The sequence below is a fragment of the Zonotrichia leucophrys genome, chromosome 4, assembly GCF_028769735.1.
Source record: "Zonotrichia leucophrys gambelii isolate GWCS_2022_RI chromosome 4, RI_Zleu_2.0, whole genome shotgun sequence".
Lineage (NCBI taxonomy): Eukaryota > Metazoa > Chordata > Aves > Passeriformes > Passerellidae > Zonotrichia > Zonotrichia leucophrys.
Window position 1 is genome coordinate 1,415,026 of NC_088173.1, and position 23,210 is coordinate 1,438,235.

Consider the following 23,210-nt stretch of genomic DNA (forward strand, 5'->3'; position numbering starts at 1 on the left):
ATGTTGTTTACCTTGACTCCAGCAAGGCTTTCAAAACACTCACTCATAAAAGCCTCAGAGAAGCTGCTGAAGTACAAGTTAGATAAGTGGACAGTGAGGTGCACTGAAACCCAGCTGAACTGCAGCTCCCAAGGGCTTTGGTGAGTGGCACAAAGGTGCAGTCACACAGCTGGAGATCTGTTGTAATCTTCGCTGCCGTGTTGTTCTTGCCTCTCTGCTGGGGCTCTTCTCCATTCTCTGCAGCACAGTCCTTCCTGTCTTCTCAGGGGCTCCTCCTGGGCTCTCAACCCACCCCTATTTATCTCAGTTACCCTCACGAGCTACAGCTGCTGCCCAACTAAGGACCCTGCAGCTGCAGCTCGTTTGGAGCAACTCAGACCCACACAGATCCCACAATACAACATATATTCAGGCCCCCACAGAGATCAGTCACTGCTGGAGCAGCCCAGGGGCAAATAAGGCCCAGCAGCCCCATCTATGACCTGGATCACAGGACTGAGGCAACCTCAGCAAGATGGCAGGCAACTTAAAACCCTGAGCAGTGCTTGGCAGATGAGTGATTCAGAGGGACCTCAGGCAGCTGGAGACACAGGATGGCCGGGTCCCACAGGGTTCACAGTCTGGAAAGCAGCTCTGCAGAACACAACCTGTGGATCATGGTGAAGAGCAAGCTGAGCCAGCAACGAGCTTTGTACACAGGAAGGCCAACATCACCCTGGGCTGCATCAGGAAGAGCATCACCAGCAGGACAAGAGACTGATCCTTGTCCTCTGCTCAGGGTGCCTGATGGGAGCATGTAGAGAAGATGAAGCCAGGTTCTTCTCACTGATGCCCAACAACAGGACAAGAGGTGACAATCAGAAACCATTACAGGAAATTCCATTTGAACGTAAGAAAAAATTTTCTGCTATGTCAGTGGTCAAACACTGGAACAGGCTGCCCAGAGAAGTTCCAAAACCTCTACCCTTGGAGATATTCAAATCCTCAACAGACAATCTCCAGCAGTCCTGGCAAGGAGGCTCAGAACTGACGGGTTTTGGGTGTCTCTCTTGAAGCCTCACAAACACAGCTTCAAGCCTCAATAAGCAATGCTCTAATCCATAAGGAAAGTCACTATATGCAAGGAGAGTAGAATCATCAATGAAACAATCCCTCATCAAAATCAAACAAGCAGCTCCCCAGTTTTATGAGTTTCTTCTCAGTCAGTTCAACTCTGTTGAGCTTTTTATTTCTGGTATCCAAAATTCTGCATCTTCATTTGCCACTGATATTTTCATTCCTTCCTAGATTAAAACCAGTATATTATTTCAGTTCCTTCCAAGGACTACAGTATACAGACATATATTGGATAAATGGCCTTTGAAGTCAGTGAAGTTAGATTTCACCCAATCACAGAGGCTGGGGGTGCATTTTAATTCTTTCTTTCTCTACATCAAGTAGGGCTGTTGTTTGTATCTCCCATACTCTGATTCTCCGTTCAGTTTTTTATATGGATTCAGCTAACCCCTACATCTCTCCTCCTCCCCATTTACATTATTAATAGCATAAATTGTTATTTTGAACAAGTAACCTCAGTCAGCCCCAGTGACTCAGAATACACATCCGTGTCTGTATACAAAGGCATCAATAGTTACAAGCTTTTATTTTTTTCCTGGAAAATGGCTCACTAATCTATAATTACCCAGATCTGCATTTCTAAAGCTTTATGGAATATGCCATTCTGAAGCCCTACAAACTGCAGGGAGGCGAACAAAGCAATCTAACAGGTTACAATGTTACTGAAATAAATGGGAATGCACAGAGGTGGCTCCTGACTATTCTGTGGGCATTTGATTCTATTTTCCTCACTGTTCTAAGAGCTTACTTAAAAATAAGAACAAGAGACAAAACTTCCTACTAAGATAAGAATATCCATTCATAAATATATACAGGATGGATGTGTCACACGGGAAATTAAAAAATAGCCAAGGAGTTAGACCAAACAGATAGAAGGAAGGAGTTAGACAGGTAAAGTTATGTACATATCCTTTGATGTGGTGACCAATCCACCTGCTGTTAGTGAGGCACAGTGCCAAGCACAAGAGCAAAATAAAGGAATTAATTATTGTTTTACAGTGGCTACCAGTGCCAACAAATAGCAAAAGCTACTTGCATTTCTTGTAAACAATAACATTTACTGGGACTGTGATCTTGTTAGATTTAATAGCTCTAATAGATTTTGCTTCAGGAAACCAATTATTTCCTCATACTTGAGAAATACACATATTTTCTTTTCCATTTGAAAAAAAGTTCAGAGCAGCAAAATTCTAGTTTCTCTCATGAAATGTAGCACTCCAGCAAAAACTGAAGCATTACAATTCAAAAGTTCCTGTGATTTCTCTTAGCAACTTCTTCTCCAGAAAGTTTATTAGAATAATTAGGCCACAACTATTCTCTTTGAACACCAACTCAGCTCTACACAATAAAACACAAAGTAAGCTTTTAAATCCACAGCATCTGTTTGATGACTAGCATTGTAATACTTTTAGAGTAGAAGCAAGACTTTGGTCTGTAAGACCAGACTTCATTACAATGCTAATAGATATCTGGGTGACAACTCCTTTGAGCTTTACATTACAAATTTCTAATTGCATTTCAAAAAAAATTCTAATTGCTATTTTTTTTTAAATTCTTGCTATTCTTTACTTTTCTCTCCAGTTTATTTGCTTCTTCAAAATTTTCTCACTTCTTTTCCTTTGTCTTTTGTTGTTCTACATGGGACCACACCTGGTCATAAATTGTGCTCTCACATCTCATTTAATCAGTTTGAGAAGAAATTTAAGCACATGTTCAGTGAACTGCTTCCTTGACCATCAACACTTCACTTGCTCCATTGTTAAAGGCCAAAGGTATTGGAGAACTAGCAAGGAAAACTGCACCCTGCCTAGAAGAGCATCTTTGCAATGCAGAATGAAAAGACAGAGGGCACTCACAACACCAAACTCGCTCAATTTATCTGGCACCTCCAAAGCTGGAGGCAACTCACTCATGAGAAATTACACAGCAAAAATAATTTAAAAAAACTTTTTGGAAAATTGCTGGAGGCAACTCACTCATGAGAAATTACACAGCAAAAATAATTTAAAAAAACTTTTTGGAAAATTGCCACATTTAATTATTGCCCACACTAGCATTAATTAATAGTTCTAAAGGCATAAACAGCTATTTTTGTGACTTCTATATGAAACACAATTTCAAGACAGTCTGAAGATCTAATTTTTAAAATCTGGCATGGATCTCAATAAACACAGAAAATAGGAAAATGAACAAAGTCACCATAGCAATGCCAGCCTGGTATGCATGGTACATGCATTCCTTAGCAAACCTTGACTTGTCTGCAATCGCCATCTAGTGGCTTGGGGAAAATTAAGGACATCTATTTTCCTTGTCAAAAAGCACAGAACCATAAAGACTTCTGGAGAAGGATTCTCTCTTTTTTGGTCCTAGTTTGCACTTTTCAGCAGAGAACAATCAATCGAAGGTAAGGCACTACCCTCTTGCCTTACCAGCAGCAAGGAATTATCGAGGTTTTTTAGACATCAGACAATGGGAAACTTAGAAGTTATTCATCCCATTCCCACAAGCTTAATCAGCTTTGAAAGATGCGAGCACAAGGAAGGAAAAAAGGGCAACCAAAATTCGTGACTTCTTACTTCAGAGAGTAGGCCCTAAGAATAGTGTTTGATTACCTACAACTAATTATCTTTTTGCCATATTCCTTGAAATTTAGACCTGACAATGATCTCAGACAATAAAGATTTAGGAGCACATGAGAAAGGTTTTGATGAGTTATTTTTAAAATGAAAAAAAAATTTACTCACTGATTTGATTAAAATCTGTGTTTTGTAACAAATGTTCACCTTTGCACAGCAAGCAAGGAAGTTTGTATATGCACAGCTCTTTGTATCTTGCAAGAGAAAAAGACTGCTCTTGTTTGCCATCTACAAACTGACTACATTTTATTACTTATTTAATTTCATTTTCCTGAAAGAAAAACATACACAGAATACCAGCTCTATTACACTAATATTCATTAATATGGGAAGCTCAAACTCTGGGATGAACCCCAAGGAGATGTGACTTGGTTTTGATGAAAAAATCCAATGCTAAGGCATTGAGATAACTCCTTGAGTGGCAGCTGGAGATAGTAAATATTGTACAGTTTTAGATGAGCTGCATATTATAGCTTTAAAGCAAACAGTGTCAGGGGAATATTGTCCAAAGGCAGAAACACCAGACCTCTAACTGCACAAAAAATTGCAAAATTTCCAGGCTGGAGGAATTTACTGTTAAAAGAAAAGACGTAACAGTTGTTTTATGAAAAGGGTAAAATTTAGCATCTCAAACAAGATTGTTCCACATACTGAGGAATTTACTGAGCATATGTTTGCAGGGAATTCCTCTTAAAAGGCTGTGAACAGGAGGCTGGTTGAAGGAGTTAAGGAAACCCAAGTAAGTAATGTCTCTTTGCTCCCAATGAGGAAAGGACAGTCCCTGATTTTACAGAAGTGGCCCTTAACTGTAAATTCCCAAGAGCCAGAGCCAGTGCATGATCATGCTGGGACAGGAGAACTATGGACAGCAAGGCCACAGGGGTGACAGCAAGATGGCCCCTGTCCTATTCTGTCCATCTTCAGCAATTGTTGTACAAACCACTGGTTTTTTTCTACTGCTGTTCCCAGCCTGAGAGAGCACATCCATATCCAAAACTCTGCACAAAGTTTCCTGAGGCTTCATGAAAGGTTGCTGAGGAAATAAAGAATTGGTAAATTTTCCACTTAATGGAAAACTAATGACACAGGAATAAAAATAATTGTCAGCAGAGAAAGATGAATATAATAGGAATGTAGAGCTACTGAGATAATTTTCCTGAATTTCTTTGGAACGCCAATGACAAAGCTTTGGAAAATCATTACTGTGTGAAACCCGGTCCATCCAAAACAAGAAGTCTCTTTCAATCTACCTAACCTTTGATCTTCCCCTATAAACCATTTTTTAAATCATTCTTCATTTCTGCTCTTGTCCAACCTCTCAGATATTTTATTTTTTCCTAGATACAAATTGGAAGACAATTGTACAGTAGAAGAACATCACATAGCAAAATAAACTATTTAAATACTTCTGCTCTATTCAAACATGAAATCTATGTTGAGATGGAGTTAAGACTGCATTTTGTCCTTGCAAACAGGAATTCAGCCATCATAGAAATATAGTAACACTTTCCCCTTTTGAGAGCATGTAACACAAGACATAATTTGTGTGTCTGAGATTTTTATTTCAAATGTTCTGTCTCCAAACACTGAGTAGTTCCTACAATGTATATCTAAGATTCCCTCTAATGGAGTGCTTCATATGAAAACCAAAAAAACCATCAGGCAGAATTTCTAAAATCTTAATCAATTCACAAGAAGTTCCAACAGAAAACTTAATAACAAATAGACACAGAGATATTTAATATAAGGATCACATATGTATTTGTGCACATTGCTGAAGATTCAGCAATCTTATGTCTTATGGATGAGGACAGTAAAAATAACCTCAGCAGGACATGGGCTCCATGAAACTCCTGAGAGCTCACAGAGGCCCAGTGGGGACATCAGGGGATGCTGCACATGCCAACCTCAGGCACAAGAGAAGTGCCCTGACAGGAGCTGAAATGTGAATGGATAAACAGCAGCAGAACAATGACTATGACAGACATCAGTGAATGACACTAATTGTTTCTTGCAAGCTGAACTCCATGCTAATATTGCTCTTAAACTATTCTCAGATTACATGGAATCAGACTTAATAAAATTCCAAGAAACACCCCAAAGTGCATAGACTAACTCATGTAACAGAATACTTCCAGTAATAGATATTACTATAATTACTTTACATTAAAACACCTTTGAATCTGTGAGGTAGTGAAAGCTACATTAATCAAAACAAGCTTTTTAGCAAGGATGATTTTAATTTTGATTCTTGTTAGCTTTGTGCTCCAATCATATTATAGAGAAAAATAACCTGTCAGTAGCAGTAGCTGTATTCCAAGGTGAATTTCTAAACCATGATCATAGCTTTAGCTTTTACCTGGAGTATTCCCAAAAGATCACTGGCAAAGGCCATTTAAAGGGTAAAATGAATCAGCATATAATCAACAATGTTAGCAATGTTCACTCAGTAGCAGTAAATGCTCAGTGCTGACAATTTAATTTATACATACTGGATTGAAATATATTATCCTCTAATTCCAAAGAAACAAGTGGAAGTATGCAGTGCTGTCATCTCTCAAGCATAGGAAGATTTTAGAGGAACTTTTTTTTCCCTATTTCTACAAATTTAAGCTTCTCTGAGAATTTCTTTTGCCAGAAACTAAAGGACAGTGAAGGAAGATTTAAGCCTACATAGTCAATATTTCATAATATGCTAAAAACACTCTAGCTGATATTTTTCCAAGTTGTATAGAATCTTTCATTTTTGAGCAGCCAATTTTAATTGCTCTGTTTATTTCTGTGCTTATGTTTAGCTTGCAGAAGAAATAATGACAGACTACCTTATCCTGCATAAACAAAATGCAAGTATCTTTTATGCTATTACTGCAAGCAAGTAGATATATACCAGCTTCACATTACCTTTCTTTAAATAACACACAGAACAATTATACATGCAAAGATGATCCCAAACAGAAGAGAAGAGGACAGGATTGAACTGCTTGTTTTAAAGAATGACAGCCCAGATGATGGTACAAGTTTTAGTGAGTCAAATTGTGCTATAAAATGTTGTCCATGTATTGGATACACCCACTCACCATGAGGTAAATGAATCCATACAAATCAGGAGCATTACAGCAGAAAATGCCAAAGATGTGCATATATCACAGAAAAGGACACTGCAGTCCAGATGCTGAGAGAACAAAGAGCAAACCTTGTTTCTGCATTTGGGTAATAAACCAAGACAGTGATGTTCTGGAGCATCAGATATGAGTGTTACAATGTGACCAACAGTGACTTTCCACACTACAGTTGTTACACTAATAGCTAAGAACTTTCTATTGCAATGTTAAGGTAGTGTAAAATTTCATCCTGAAAATGTCATTGGACCAAAGGCTTGTCAACATGCCCATTCACTCAGTTTTAAGTACAATTTTCCTGTCACAGAACTTCAGCTGTGATGAGTGAGGAAGAGGAAATAGAGAACTTCTGTCTCCAACACTGTAAATGCAGTTTCTTCAGGCCTTCATTAAGATAACTTTAAAAAAATGAAGCAACAACAAAAGCAGATATAAAAACAAAACTCTACTCATAAAATGAGATACTATTTTAGTGCTATTAGTGCAGTAATAACCACCATATGACTCAAGAGTATTGGAATAAGCATACTGAAAAGAAATAAGGCACAAAAATATGCTCTGAATGCAAAAGATGCTCAGAGAACACCAATCAACCACAACAACCAGCAAGCACACTCTGGCTTTCTCTAACAGCACATCAGCTCATCTGAGTGACAGGGGTTTGCACTGACCAGAAAATACAACATTAAATTGCTTTAGTTCAAAAGTCCAAGAAAGCACAGACACATTCTCATATCTGCTGAGACAACCCACCCTTGTTATAAGCAAAGCCCACATTAGGGAATTCTCAGCAAAAACTGATTTTGTTAGCCTAGATGACATTATAGAAGCTTTAGACAAGATATTTTATATGAACCTGTAATGTGTCTGACATGTCTCTATCCCCAGTGCTTTCCAATAAACATACTTTTAAAAAAAATAGAAAACACACTCCAAGATCAATGAAAAGGTAAGGCCCATATAATTTCTTCATTTTACGTAAATAATCTTCTCAGTTGGACAGTATATTTGGAAAGCAAATGTTTTGGAAAGCAAGTTTACAAAAATCTTATTCCCATCAGTGCAGTTTCAAAAGCAGCCAAGGCCTTGGCTCATTCTGGGGAGGAGGTTAAACAAAAAAAGGAAAATGTAAGCACATTCCTGCTCCCAGTCTTGGTGTCTGATTCCTCACATTGCACCAGCCTCTGCCAAACCTCCTAAAAGCTGTGAAAGAAAGGGGCAGGGATAAAACAAGACAGTGCAGAATCCCATCACTGTTGGAACACCTTGCAGAATATCCTGTTTCTGCTGGAATCCAATTGTGACCACAGACTTCAAACTTCCAAAAAGAATATTTATAGTAGCACACATCAGCCTGCAGCCTTACTAAGGCCTTGGACAAAATGCCTGAAATTTGGAGCTGCCACAACAGCTTTGGTAGCACAATTCTGTCAGACCACCCTGCTAGGAGTGCACATGTGGGGATGCCAAAATGGAAAACCTATTGGGATTCTGCTACAAAAGGGAGACAAACAAGCAGCATCTCATCCACACTGTCCAGAATCCCAAAACTATGCCAAAACCACATTTCCATTTTATCTCAGAGAAAATTAGAAAAAATTTCACTCCAAAAAAAAACAGCCCAGAGGGGAAATAACACAGATACAGTATGGCTAATCAGAAATACTGGTTTGCTAAGTTAATTGAGAGAACAGACTCATTTTGGATGGCAATTGCTCAGAGGGGCCTCTACTTCAAGGGAGTCTCTCCCCTTAGAATGAAAACCAGATGCTAAATTCATTATTCATATTCCAAACACTGCTTGCAACACTCATTTTCTAATAAACAAGCATGCAATTCTCTATTGTGCATTCACCACCAGAAAATCTTATATCTGTGGAAGAGATTGAGATGTATGCAATATTTCAGGTTCTTTATGATCCTTCCTTAAGCATGTTAACATTTAATATGCCCCAATTAGCTTCCCTGTCAAATTACATTCCTGATTTCCAAATTATAGGCTAACATGTTTCTTTGACTGATGGTTTATGTTATTTCTTTGCCTTCTTGGACAAGCTATAAAAGCATTTTTCCTGAGGAAAAGCAGGAGTACTTTTTTTTTCACTTTCTTCAAGAAGGTGAAAATTTTTTATTTATCTTCAGTATAACTTTTTGTTACTAAAAGGAAGGAAATGCTCCCTGAAGCCCACCACTTTGTGCTTTTCAATTTAATGATACAAACATCTTCTGAAGTAGAGAAGCATAAACTCATTAGCAGCATTTCAGTTCTCTCTACTGCAGAAGCCTGGAGGAAAGAAACCTTAATACAGAATATCTGATTCTAGCACTGAAATTTACATCTCAAACCAAATTATAACATCTAATTTTATGCAATCTTTATATCTCAAGTTGGGATTTCTCTCTTTTCATTCTGAAAGGGGCTTGATCTTAATTGGGTTTATGCTTTTCCATTTGTGTCTTGACTTATTTCTGCTTTAAACTATGAGAGACTAAAAAGAGATATTTCCAGGTGGCTTTGGAGAACATAAGCTTTTATGAATGTCATAAATATATATAACAGAAAAGTTATCTATGAGTAATATAATCAAAAAGCATCCTAATGTACACAAGGCTAATGCATTTATACAAAAACAAATTGAAAATAACACATTCAAATAATAAACCGAATTAAATTCTCCTAACAGTCATAAGCAATCCATCAGAGAGAAAAAAACCCAATAAACTGGCACGTGGATACATTATAAAATAATTTGTAGAGTTTACAATTACTTTTAGGTTTCAGATACTCAAGTTTTCCAAAAGTAGCAAATAGACATCTACAATGCAATAACAGGAGACTGCAAGATCAAATGCAATAATACATGTTATTGTTTAGCAAAAATACATTAACAGTTATGTGCGAAAAACACATGATTTATACAGAACACATTCTGTACAGGAAGAAACCAAATGAGAAGAAATGAAGTGTAAAGTTAAACTAAAATAGATGAACACATGGAGAGCCACTGAAGTAAAGTGCTGCTAAGAAACCCCCTCTAAGTTGTTACAACACAAAAGTCATAAAAATTCATGTGAATAAACTTATCTATTGAGAAAAACCCACATAAAGTCAAAAATATACATCATGAAATGAGGAACTGTCTGAAAGAAGATGACAGAGTTTATCTGAAAAAGAAATTCAGCTCTGTATCCAATGTCTAGTCATTTCCCCTCAAACCTACAAGTAAATCTCTCCTGGACTCCATTAAATGCCTTAAAGGACAGAGGACAGATAAATCCATCCTCTTTACAAAACAAAAGAAAGATAAAGAAATCTCTGCTTGGAATCCAATCTCTCAGAAGCACTGCAGAATATGGGATGTTTTTCCATTTGAATTGTCAAAGAATGTGATTCACACTTATCTTTTGCTTTAATCACTTGTTAAAGCATTTTAAAACAGTTAAAAATAAACTGCCTCAGCAAAAAATTCAGCTAAAATTTGACATAATATCATAGTAACCACTAAAATATCTCCAATATTTATGATTTCTGGCAAGAATCTTCCCAATCCTTTAACACTTAGCAAAGTGACTGGGCACTGCAGTATATCTTCCATATCAATAAATGATTCAGAAACAGATGGTATAAGTTCCATAAATATTTCAAACAAAAAAAGCCATGCCAATGTTTTTCCTTAGAAGGAAAAGCCAGCCTTAGGCAACCCTGGATGCTAACTTTAGCAGCATTATTTTGAACAAAAACCACTTTTAAGAAAAATAGATTTCATGTCCTTTTTACTATGATGGGCCAAAGGTCACTTTGTGTTGTATGTGGTTTTTCAAGACAGCTGTCTGTTCAGCTCTGACTTGGAAATGCCTGTGCTTCACTCCAGAGAATTCAGCAAACTGTGACCTTCATGATCATCCTTTCCTCTCAGTTTTTCCACCTGGGTGCATGAGAAATGACAGCAGCAGTAACACTTCCCCGTTCTGTTGTTAATTCAGAATCCTAAACACTGATTTTTACTCAGCAAAAAGCATAAGCACTTCCTATAAATTGTTTGGTGACAAATTTCATGGAAATATGTAGCATGAGGGTAGGAAGATGCAAATGAAACATGAACTGTGAAGACAGGTGAAAGAAAAGCTAAGGAAGTCACCAAGTGTGGTGAGGGTGAGAACCCCCCAGGACAGGTTTCTGTCAGAAACCCAAAGTCACCATTCCAGGCAGGACTTGCCAGGAACCACAGCAGCCCATCCATGCAAAGTGCTCACAACTGTTAAAGTTGCATCTCTGCTCCCACAAAGAGCTGTGGAACACCATGGCCTTTCTCCAAGCCGGCAGAAACCTCCTAATCCCATTTGTGCTCATGAAGCTTAAGGTTGGGTCCTGCAGAGAGATAAGCAGAACCCAAATCTGCATGGATAAGAAGTGACAACACTTTGGGGCACAAGTTAAAAAAGATAACAGCCTCACAGATTCCCTCTAGCCTTTGTGGACAGTCCCATCTCTGCATCTGTCCCCAGTCACCCACAGGGCCAGAGGGCAGGTCTTTGGCAGAAAACACCATGGTTAAACCTAACAGAAACTTTCCCCAGAAGGACAGTCACTACTTTTCTTCTGCTGTTCTCTCACCTACTCCTCGAGCCCCTGGAGCTCTGCAGCCCCATCTTGTCCCACTCCAGCTCCTGCACTCTCATCCATGCAGCCATGGGCAGTGACAAGAGAGGAACACAAAGGCCTTTGACCTACAGCAAATGGTCAGTGGGTGTCATAAACACCAAGAGAAATGGGATCATAGAACACATTCAAGTAAGCCCTTGAAAGGCCACTTTGTGGAAAGGGAAAAAAAACAAGAAAAAAATAAAGTAACCTAAGCCCATAGCAGTCCATAAAGTCAAATAAAACACGTTTCAGGCATGTACATGGAGATCATCACAGACAAGAGAGGAAGCACAAAGAGCCCATGTGGCACAGCCATACAAGCAAGACTTGCAGAGCACCAGCTGCCAGCTGAGCCCTTTGCTGCTATGAAGCCTGAAGCCAAATTCCAGAAGAAGAGAGCTTCCTTTTCTTTCTGTAATACCCTCTTTCCAGGGCCCACTGATGCTTTACAAGGAGTGCTTCATGAACACCAGAATTCATGACAAGGAAGTGTCCAAGGTACATCCATTGCTCACAATTGTACTCCTCTCCTTCAGGTTGCAATCTTAATTCTAATCACACATACCACAAAATATGCCTAAGAACAGATGCCCTACAGTAAACCACCCATTTAATAAGCTTTTTCTGTCCACCATTTAGACACAATACAGTAACTGCTAGACTTGCATGAAAACAAACATTTCTTGTGTTAAAAATATTACATATTTTGTACAAGTAATAATAATTTTTCATTTCAATCAAAATGCAAATCTTCCAATAACCTCACTTACAGGATGTTTGGCTGAAAGTCTGCCAGTCACAGTTCCTGTTTGATTCCAAGTGGAGGAAATGAAACCCTGTAATCAGGTAAAGTAATAAACAGAAAAAATAAAAAATGAAGACAAAGAACTATATTTTATTTGATATAAGTATCAGTAATAAAAATTCACTGCAATCAGAACAAGAAAATACAAAAGAAATACTGTTAAATTTTCCATGTATAAAAGTTCTTAAACTGGAAACACTGCAATCATTTCACATATTTTTAGGATTTTACAAGCTACTTTATATATTTCTACCTTTTTCATGCACGCTCGTAGTCCATCCACATAAGTTGATTTCATCTTATGAACCTAAAATACATAAACTTTAAGATAAATGTTTACTTATAAAAAAAGGGATTTTTCAAATTAAAGATCCTAATTTCCAAATGCATCCTGCTTACAGACTTTTCTTTTTTAAAGACAGTTTTATCCAAATAAATAATGGATTTGTACTCACTGACAGCTTAACCAATTCCTGTGAGTTAGATAAATGCTTGGTCATAACCTAAAGACAGAGCTTTGCAAATACTATTAAATCAATTATTGAAATTTATTATTTTATATCTTATGTCCCCAGGTCAATAGATTACATGAAAAACACACACAAAAAACCACAAACAAATTTAAAAGAAAATCAAAACCAAAAACAACCCCACAAACTTTTAAACTTTTAATCTTTTTTTTAATTCTTGGAAGCTCATTCACTGGAAACAATGATTAAGCGTGGGAGCAGACTAACTAGATAGTTTAGGATTTTCAGGAGGCTTGTTATCCCAAAATTCCCCATAAACAGCTATCTCTTTCACTTTATGCAAAGCATTTCTTCAGAACTCAAAAAACAGACATTTTGCCCTAAGTATGCTTTACAGCACTACACAAATTTAACACTGATGTTTTCCAATTGTCTTTGTAACGTTGTACAAGTTGTTTGGTAGCTAAAATCAAAGATAGAGCAAAACAACAATAAGCATTAAAATTAAAAAAAGTCTTAAGAATACTGACTTCAAATTAGAATTGGAATGAGCTTTTGCTAGTCGACTTATTTACTTATTTAACTATAAATATTTTTCTGTCTTGCTAAATTTTGCTTTAATGCAACTAGATTCTGTGAAAAAGTATCAGCTCACCTGGCGGTATTCTAAAATTATCTTAGGCAAGGGATGAAGATCTTGCAATTTATTTAGCTGCAAAATCAAGAATGGGAATTACTGACATACTTTTCTTGAAGTTTTATTATTAAACAAACTTGAACAGAATACATTTTGGAGGAAGAAATTTTCCTAACAAGCTGAATGGACAGAATACTGGCAGAAGGATGATATCATTCAAGCAATCCCAGCCCCGCGGAAGCCTTCATTAGGAAGGATGGGAATTTTTCCTTCCCATTTTATTTTCACTCCTGTCCCACACAGGAATAAAAAGACACATAGACATAAAAACTTTCCCACAGCAACTTTGAAAACACTGGGGTGAGATGTGTGTGTACTATTTATGGCCCTTTGTTTGGTTTTTGTGCTATAAGCACCAGCGCAAGAAAGAACATAATGGAAATAGACAAGATAATACATATATACACATGTACTTATTTATATACACACAATCCAAGAGGAGAATTTCTCCTCTTCATGCCTTAATAAAAGCTCCAGGAAAAATTCAAGAGAAATTCAAATTAAAAAACAATAAAATAAAGCATATTTCTGATTACTTTGATTGGAAACTGCCAAAAATTCTGTTGAGAAAAACAAATTATTAAAATAGAGATTGGATATTTATAAGAACAACAAAAAATTCCTGGAACTACAATAGTCCAGGATGAAAAACAGATGCAACTGTACAAAAATTTATATTTAAAACATAAGGGTTTTTTCTTGCTACGAAGGAGAAACTAACATCGTCAGATTTATTGTCTACTATTCATCTCCTGCAAGGTTTCATCCTACCTTTCTCCAAATAACCAAGTCTCAGCAGTTGGAAAGAGAATACTGGACTACATAAAAGCATTGCTTTGATTACAGCTACAAATTCTATGTTCCCACCAAAAGGTGACGTGAATTCTATTTCACTGATGCCTCTCACTTCCCAAGGCTCTCTGTCACCCTCCAAGGTTACATGGCTGATCTATGAAACCTCCTTCTCCTTGAGGAATGTGTGGGTTTTCTGGTTATACTGTTGAGGTTACTGGAGATCATATTTGGTAGTTCAGACACTTGACTGAATGTGGAACTGAAAGTGGAATTTCTTTCTTAAGGAATAAATATTACCCTTCTACCTTCCCCAAATATGTTCATGTTCAGCAATGAGTTGTGCACTTTAACTCCTATATAACCTAGAGCAATTCAATCGTGGCACCAAATCAGAAACAGGTGCAGCTGCACAGAGGCTTTTTCTCTTCTAAGAAGAATCTCCATTGCTATTATTATCTTCACAAAATGACTTTTTAATGATCTGACAAGGGTATCAAGAGCACCCTCAGTCAGTTTGCATATGACACCAAATTGGATGGAAGAGCTGATCTGCTGGAGGGCAGGAAGGCTCAGCAGAGGGATCTGGACAGGCTGAACGGGCTGGAATATAACTTAAAAGTTGTGCTAAATCATGCAGCTGGTTTTCAAACCCTTCCCTGTCTCACCACAACTTCTGAGGTGGATACGAGCTGTTGTATTTCAGTTCTCTGAAGTTTCTCACACAGCGTATGCAGCTTTAACTTATCAAATAGTACCTAAGGTAAGAAAAAGACAATAAATCTTTCAGTGTTTCAAGTGCTGAAATAGAAAGGAAAATTATTGGGTGCGTAAACTTAAACAGAAACAGGTTACAAGGTAAATAGAGCATACTGTAGCAAAGAGAACTAATACAGAATTGAAAATCTTTATTTTTGAGCTATTGAAGCAGTGACATATTTACTAAAAAAAGAGCATAATTTATGCACATACATTCAAATACAGATTATTCAACATTGTCACAATTATGAAAAAAAATTATACGCCCTTCATTAAAACCAGAAAATAATTAATATAGAGTAAGTCAGAAGTGGTAAGGATATATCTGCTTACGGTTCAGCTGTATCAATAAATCTGTAGAACATCCACCTTAAGCAGAAACAGTAGAACAAATGATACCTCTCGGAGCTGACAGCTGCTGGTCAGAAGGAATCGTTCTCCAGCAGCCTCATGAGCCTCCTGTTCAAGCTCTTTGAGCCGCAGCTATAAATGACATCAAAATTATTCTGCTTGCACTATTATTTTCTTCAATATCTGCTGCTTCCAAGGTTCATGAGAATATTGGACCTTTATTTAAAATGGAATACTTGATACTGTGTAATCATGGCTGGCTATCAACATTTGTTTGAGCAGATTGCTTATACACTCCTTAATTTATATTGTTTTATGATCTGGGAAGTGGATTTATTGTAGTAAGTAGTACCAACATTTCTGGTTGAAGAATTTTGGTTACTGAAGCCTATAGAGATCTGTGAGAAACACAGCTATGCAAATTATTCTGATAAATTAGTAATCTGTCAGACCAGTATGATTATCTAGTCAAATTTTACGTTACAAAATAGGATCCTCTTGCAGCTATTTTTATCAAAGAACACTCATTTAAAGAGTGCATTGTTCACAAAAAGAGGGAGAGGAGTCTATCACTTCTCAGGAAAATGGGTACTGAAAACTGTAAGTTCAGAAAGAGTCATTACCATTTTTACTCTACAACACATAACCCAAAAGGACCCGTGCATTTTGTAATGCAATTTCAGTTCTGGGACAAGGCTGATGACTCAAACGTGTCTTTCACTTGCGCAAATAAACAGGGAAGTATCCTAAAATGTAAATATAATCATTTATAATGATATACTAAAAACATCACACTATTACATAAAATGTGACAAAAGTTCCTTCTCTTTTTAATCAGTTATCCTCAGTAAAAGCACAAAGATGATGCTATGTCATTTTCAAGAAAAAAAATTAATACAAAATTTACCCCTAGAATCTCTGATGTTTTTTTCAGTTCTTGCTTGTTCACATATATTTTGTGTGTTTCCATCACTGCAAATACAATTTTAGGTTAAGAACATTTATAATTCACAATTTCAATCTTACATTTTTCTTAGACTATGAAATGGAAACTCAAGCTCACACAGCTGTTATGAGGCTAAGATAACATTTCGTATTCAGAGGAATTACATTCCACTTGAGCATAGTCAGCAGCTGTGTGAAAATAGTGAAGATTCATATTTTGAATTGAACTTTTCATACCTGCCAGAATTTTGATAAGTGGAAGCTCTAATGTGCAAAATAAGTTCCACAAACCTTGAGCCTGTAAAGTAAGTTATAAATACATTCTTCAGTATTTCCCAGTGAGCAGTATTTCACTTTCTGTACATTCCCTTTTTACATGACAACATGTGTCTGTGGCATGAAATACTACTTAGTGTAAATTATAGTTTCTAAATGCTGTCAGTTCTCTTTGCGGGGAATAGGAATTCTGCAATAGTAACTATTTTGTACAAGAATGCTAATAAAGAAATATATATATATATATATATCTCCTTTTTTCCAAACAGTTTAGTTTTAAAGCAAGCTTCATTACAACAGGACACACAGTTATACTTTTTCCTTTGTTCACTTGAACGATTAGGTAACCATTAATAATTCATAACTTTGTCTTCATTAGGGGGAAAATAAGAGTTGAAAGGGTCATGTCCCCAACAAAAGATATGCTGAGTTTTCATAAGCAAGGAATACATATATAGAACAATATATGTTCTATCTCTTTTAACACTTTTTAAACAGTAATATATAGATTTAAAATATTCAAAGACAAGTCAATATTCTGAACCTTTCCTGTTCTCAGAATCTTCATTTAGTTAAATGTAGCAGATGAAAATTTTCTCCTAAACATTAACCTTGACACCATCTCCTTCTAGAAAAAATAGCAAATTTGATGGGCAATTTATTTTAAATGTTGACTGCCAATGTAAATCACGAAGGACTGAAGCACTGCATTATTCTCATTTGAATGAGAAATACATCATTAACTCTCTTTAATTCAATACTTACATAGTCATTACTTACAACTTACCTTTAAGCCATGAGTAAGGTCCATCATTACGTTATAAAGCTTCTCCAAGTTCACACCTAAGTTTTGATACTGACATAAATAAATCAAAAATATATCAGTAACTTTGTTGCTAACAATACACTAAATATTTTGGCAATATAACTTCTTTAAAAGGCATAAATTGTAAAAATGTGATTTTCTGCTTACCTTCTGTTAACATTTCAGAAACATGATCTCTGTGAAACCCAAATCATTAACACAGCTCTAGATTATGAACATTGCAGATTTTGCCTGTTCCTGTACTTACATTTTGCATCAAGTACAGAGAAATATAGTATCGATAAACTGCCTTTGACAATGAAGTCAGAGTTCCCTTACTACTTGTAAAATGAGGAAAAACTCCTTGCATTCTTTTTCTCACATAAGTACTGCCACTCTTGTGCCAGAACTGTTCATTTCCTTCCTTTCTGTTCCAGAGGTGTTCCACACAACACCAGGTCACCTCCTTCAATTGGCTAGAATACCATTTGAAATGTATACGAATACTGAGAAAGAGTGTTAGCTGCAGTTACATGACCATTAAAAATAAACTTAATAAAGACTGAGAAACAGCAGGCCTGGAAGACAAAATGCAGAGGGCCCTCTTCAAAACTGAAATATGCAGATCCATTGGTGATGATCCTTGCTCTAAAACAGTCTAGTCCATACTGCAGTGAAAAGTCACCATTTTGTCTCCGAGAAACCTTGTCCATACCAACTTGTTCTGGAACAAGTGAGCTGTCTGTGAAATACAAACAGCTTGCTTGATGCCTTCCTGGAGGTGGAAGAGAGCCCAGTGACAGGCTTCAACTGACACCAAAATTCTTCATCAGTAATTGCAGCAATGACAAGACCAGCATAATGTTTAGCACCTGCTCCAGCAAATGTTTCAGGAGTGTGGACCATGAGCACTTTGGCACAGCACCAAATACACAGACAAGCAGCAAGCAGCACATCCTTGTGCTAGAGGTGTGTGGGTGAGCTGTGGGCTACAGAACAAACCAGCAGTCATTCCAAGAACTGTGGTGGGTGGACAAGACTAGCACAAGACAGGGAGCTGCACTGAAGCAGTGAGGCACAAGATGATTTATCACTTACCACAGATCCCTCTGGCAGTATGGACAACTGTTGGGAATCTACCAGTAAAAACAGAGCAAGAAGATTGAAGAGATAAACCTGGCAAAGAACCAGGAGACACAGGAAGAACTGGAACTCACTGAGCAAAGAGAGAGAAGCCAAAAAGGAAGTGTGAGAGTGCAGGTGACAAATTAAGGAATAAGGAATGGTGGGGGGGAATAGTCACAGGATGGCACAAGGAGACATTAACTGGGAATTGAGTGAACAAGTCACTGGAGATGGCTGTGGCAAGGAAACAAACTAGACCTGAAGCAGGACAGGAAGGAAATCAAATTTCAATATTTAACACAGAGCTGGAAATCAGGATAACAAAGTTGAAAAATAACTAAGAACAGATGTGACATCTGAAGAACAAAAGACTAAGTCAAGCTAAGGGAAGAGACAAGATTAAGGATGCTGACTCACAGCAAGGCCATCACACATAAAAGAACCATAGGTAACTTCTATTTGCTTGTCTATTCCCACACTAATAATTTAATTCATGAAGTAGCTTCTGAAGAACTGCCAGTTTACAGCCAGTGCTTTCAAGTAAAATGCCTCTGCTTTTCTCAGAAATGTCTACACTGATGGGTAAGTGCCAGTATAACCACCCCCTGTCTATGCTCCAAGCCCTCTCGGCATCTGTGGATTTGTATCCTACAAGTCCTACAATCATGGTACAACACTTGGTCTGAATGAGCAAGGCCTCTGAAAAGTGAATGGCAGAAAAGACAACATTATTTAGGTTGTTCTACATCATCATATCCTTCAAACAACCTCTGACAGCTAATATGTCCACAGTAGATCCCCACTGCCCAAAAGAGATACAAATATTTTATAGCATTCAGGCAATACATTTCAATAGAAATACAGGGGACATTTGCTATGATAAAGGAAGATTCAATTTCAATAGTGCAGGGGATAACATCTCAAAAATTTCATCATGAATTCTCTCACACTGAGAATTCACAGATTTTTTCATACAAATGCTTGAAGGTTCACATTTGACTCCCTGCTGTTTGTCAGCCTATGATGTGGTGTGTACCAGCTGAGAAATTTAGCAAAATTGTTAATAACAATCAACTAAATACAGGCTGCAAGTGCACAGGAACTGGACAACAAACATAGCATTAGATATTTTGGAAAGGAGAGTTGGAAATTATTTCTCAGGATAGTGAAGAGAAAAAATATAAAACTCCATATTAATTAATGTTGTTACTGAACTTTACAGTTGTAAAGTAAAATTTTACAGCTGTTCCTAGAAAATGAGCTCCCATCTTGGCAGATGCAATAAAACCTCCCCTTCTCCCCTTTCTTTCAATTTCCAATATGTCACATTAATAGAATATTTTTTCCATTATAAAATCTTCCATTAGAAAATCCATCTATTATCTATCTTCTTTTGCAATATCTTCTAAGCAAAAGTAATTCTATTATCATTTCCTTCCCTTTTTAACCCAAACAATTGAAAACAAACTACTTACAGATACATTTCTCAAAGGGCCTGAAGTGCCTGCATCTGTATTCTCTGCTCCCTTTGAAAAAGGCTTTTCAAAATACTTCTGTATTAAACACTCAAAGGAAGGAACTGTGTCACTGGGGTTTATCAGCCATGCTGCAATCCTTGGATCTAACACGACACTATTGGCAACTACAAAAACAAGTTATTCAAAATATTTAAAATACCTCCCATACTGAAAAACAGCTTTAAAATTTTGCCCATCTTTCCTGCACGCACACATCATAAAAGGACAATATTTACTCTACAAAAATATCAAACATTGAATTCACAGCTGTAATACATGATCAATAACATGACTACACAGGAGGAAGTGTGGTATTGCACATTTTTGAAGAGTGTTGTTTCATGAGGTTGGGGTGGATTTTTTGGTTGGTTGGTTTTTTCAAGTTTTCAATTATAAGTAAACTTTTGGCTCCTTAGATTAAGTGTAAAAACCTTCCTTTCCTAGAACTGAACACTTCAAGCTGAAGGGTTTTTTTATGAGAGTCTCCCTCTGGTACAGTTTTCTTATTGTTGTTAACTAGACTGATATCCACAAAATTGCTGTTGGGGATCAGGGAGAGATTTACTTCCTAGCAATTGTTAATGTATATATGAATTCACATATGGGTGCACAATGCACTGTTGCCAAAACTCAGAACCTTTTGTCCTTTAACATCATGTGTGCTTACACTGCACCCTCATGTTCACACAGATGGATAGGATGGGCCAAGCCCAGTGCTGTTTCACTTTCCTCTGAACTACAATCTCAACATGCCTCCTGCACTTCTGCCAAGAACAGGAGAAACTAATAACTAGGCTGCTTTGTGATATATTCAAAGATAAACCTAATTATCCTCTTCAGTAACCCCTAAGTAAGTTCAAACCATGACCTACAGGTGCATTTCTAGAGAACTCCATGCTACACAACCTTGCAGACTCAGTTACCTGGAGGCAAATTTTAATGTCCATAATGCAAGTCACAGCTACAGGACTACTCTAAAGAGAATTTCAGGGATTTTGTTTGTTTTGTTGGAGCTTTATGTGCTTGTTTTTTTCATAGCAGAAATAATGCATGAGGAAGCATGAAGTTTCCAAGTTTAAAAGCCTAAACAAGAATTGGTTTGGTTACTAGAAACTTCAGATTCAAATCCCATTAATTGCATCACAGTATCAAATACTTCCTGTGTGTACAAGTTACATACTGTCACTACTGCCAGTCCCTTTACAGCATTTCTTTTCCCACCTTTCCCATTCCCAGTGATGGATTTTGTACAGATTCTCACTGTCATTTACTGAAACTTTTCAGATGCTGAACACAAGCTGATCATTCTCCATAGAGACAACCCTTACTGAAAGGTCACATGTACTTTTGTAATTCACTCAGCAGTAATTTCACAGAATTCACAGAATGACTAGGTTGGAAGAGACCTTAAAAACCATTGAGTCCAACCCATGCCCTAACACCTCAACAATTTGATATATGGAACAAAAAAAAAAAAAACCAAAAAAATCCCCCCAAAAAACAAAAAAAGACATTATATTTACATCTTATGTTTGTTGCTAGCAATTCCTCTTAAATCCAAAGAGAAGAGTCTTACTTGTTTCTATCAAAGGAACATGGGCCCATTCAAGTGATTCCTAATTCTGACAACTATGAGCATCTCTGGGATTTATTTCAGCCCTTGCTTTTAGCATTTTCCTAGGAAGTTTTTTCCTAAGGAATATGAAACATGAAGTAGTTTGACCTTTTCAGCTATAGTCAGGACTGTGTTGAGAGCTTTTGTTTCCACTGGAAGCTATCCTTAAGTCAATGATTTAATTCCTACTCTGAGAAGAATATATGAGGCTTGACATGCCAGACCTCTGGTCATGACCTCCTCCAAGAAAGGTGTTCTTTTGTATGGTACTAAACTCTGTTTTTCAATATATTACTTAATTTAGGAAGTAATATATTGCTTACTAAATTTAGTTATTTCTACACTCAGTGATTTGAACAGAAACACCAGGGGCACAGAGATTACAGGATGAGATCATAGATTCAATACTTGCCTTGTTTCCAGCTGATTTCATTATCATAAATTTGAAGTAGAGTCCTCAGGAAATCTTTTGCATTGAAGCAAATTATTGGAACTTTGCACTGCAGCATTTGGAACAACACTTGCCTGCACAGAAGTAGCTCATTAACACACACTATACTGCTCCTAGATTTAGTCAATCTATTTACTTTGTTCTTTTAATTAGCACCTAATACTAAACAGTTAACCCAAGACATTTCCTTATTCCTATAAGAACAGAATACTGCATTTGAATATGAAATTATCAATTCAGTAATCCTCAAAGCTATGTTCTATGAGAAATTAAAACATCCTAGCAGATATGCCTTACCACATGCACATAAAGAAAACAAATCCTTGTTTAACTCTTGAAGTGAAACCTCAATCCAAAACATCAGCTGGCATCCCTCTAATACTCCAATATACCCAAATAAGATCACAGAGGCTAAACTGATGGAGCATTATAAAACACTGATTTTAAAGTTACTAGACAATCTAAATTGCCATAACTGCCCTGTGTAAATATGCGGTTAAAATCCAAAATCATCTTTGTCATGTATTTCCATACCTCTGGAAAATATCTATAATTGCTTCATTCATTATATTTTAAATAGATATAACCAACTACATAAATATTAGTGTATAGATTTACCAACTATGTGTGTCATTTGTTTTAGTAAGTTATATTTTGGGCAATATAGAAAAATAATAGTTTTTATAAAGCATTTTTAATGGTATGAGACCACAACTCCAGGGTTTGGACACCTTAGAAATCACACAGATCACAAGGTATTGCTGTATGCACTATAGATCCATTTTTAAACAATCACACCATTCTTACAATAAGTAATTACCCATAGGTTTCATCTAAAGGCTAATACTCTTAATCAGCTTATCAAATTTTTACTGTTAATATGTACATGCTTTACTGATATGTTATTCTCAGTTCCCAACAATCTATATTCAAGCTGACAACATGTTATTAAAGTACTTGTCATGTAACTCCAATATTTCAGCTGAAGAAGCAAAGCCACGACTTGTTTCAAGCAATGATTTCAAGCAGTGGAAGAGATACAGCTAAGAACCAAGTCCTGCATCTTGAAATTAATGATTTGTAATT

General features: G+C 36.8%; 1 protein-coding gene across 1 annotated transcript in view; it reads right to left on the minus strand.

The window, feature by feature from the left end:
- POLN (DNA polymerase nu) overlaps positions 1–23,210 on the minus strand; it is a 97,824-nt gene that overhangs the window by 56,184 nt on the left and 18,430 nt on the right. Inside the window, exons 8-17 of the mRNA XM_064710199.1 lie at positions 22,086–22,198; positions 20,017–20,183; positions 17,399–17,467; positions 16,573–16,633; positions 16,298–16,362; positions 15,439–15,522; positions 14,949–15,038; positions 13,447–13,503; positions 12,575–12,628; positions 12,287–12,352 (exon numbers count right to left, since the gene is read on the minus strand). Of these exons, the coding sequence (XP_064566269.1) occupies positions 12,287–12,352; positions 12,575–12,628; positions 13,447–13,503; positions 14,949–15,038; positions 15,439–15,522; positions 16,298–16,362; positions 16,573–16,633; positions 17,399–17,467; positions 20,017–20,183; positions 22,086–22,198 (826 nt within the window). The remainder of the gene's footprint in view (positions 1–12,286; positions 12,353–12,574; positions 12,629–13,446; positions 13,504–14,948; positions 15,039–15,438; positions 15,523–16,297; positions 16,363–16,572; positions 16,634–17,398; positions 17,468–20,016; positions 20,184–22,085; positions 22,199–23,210) is intronic.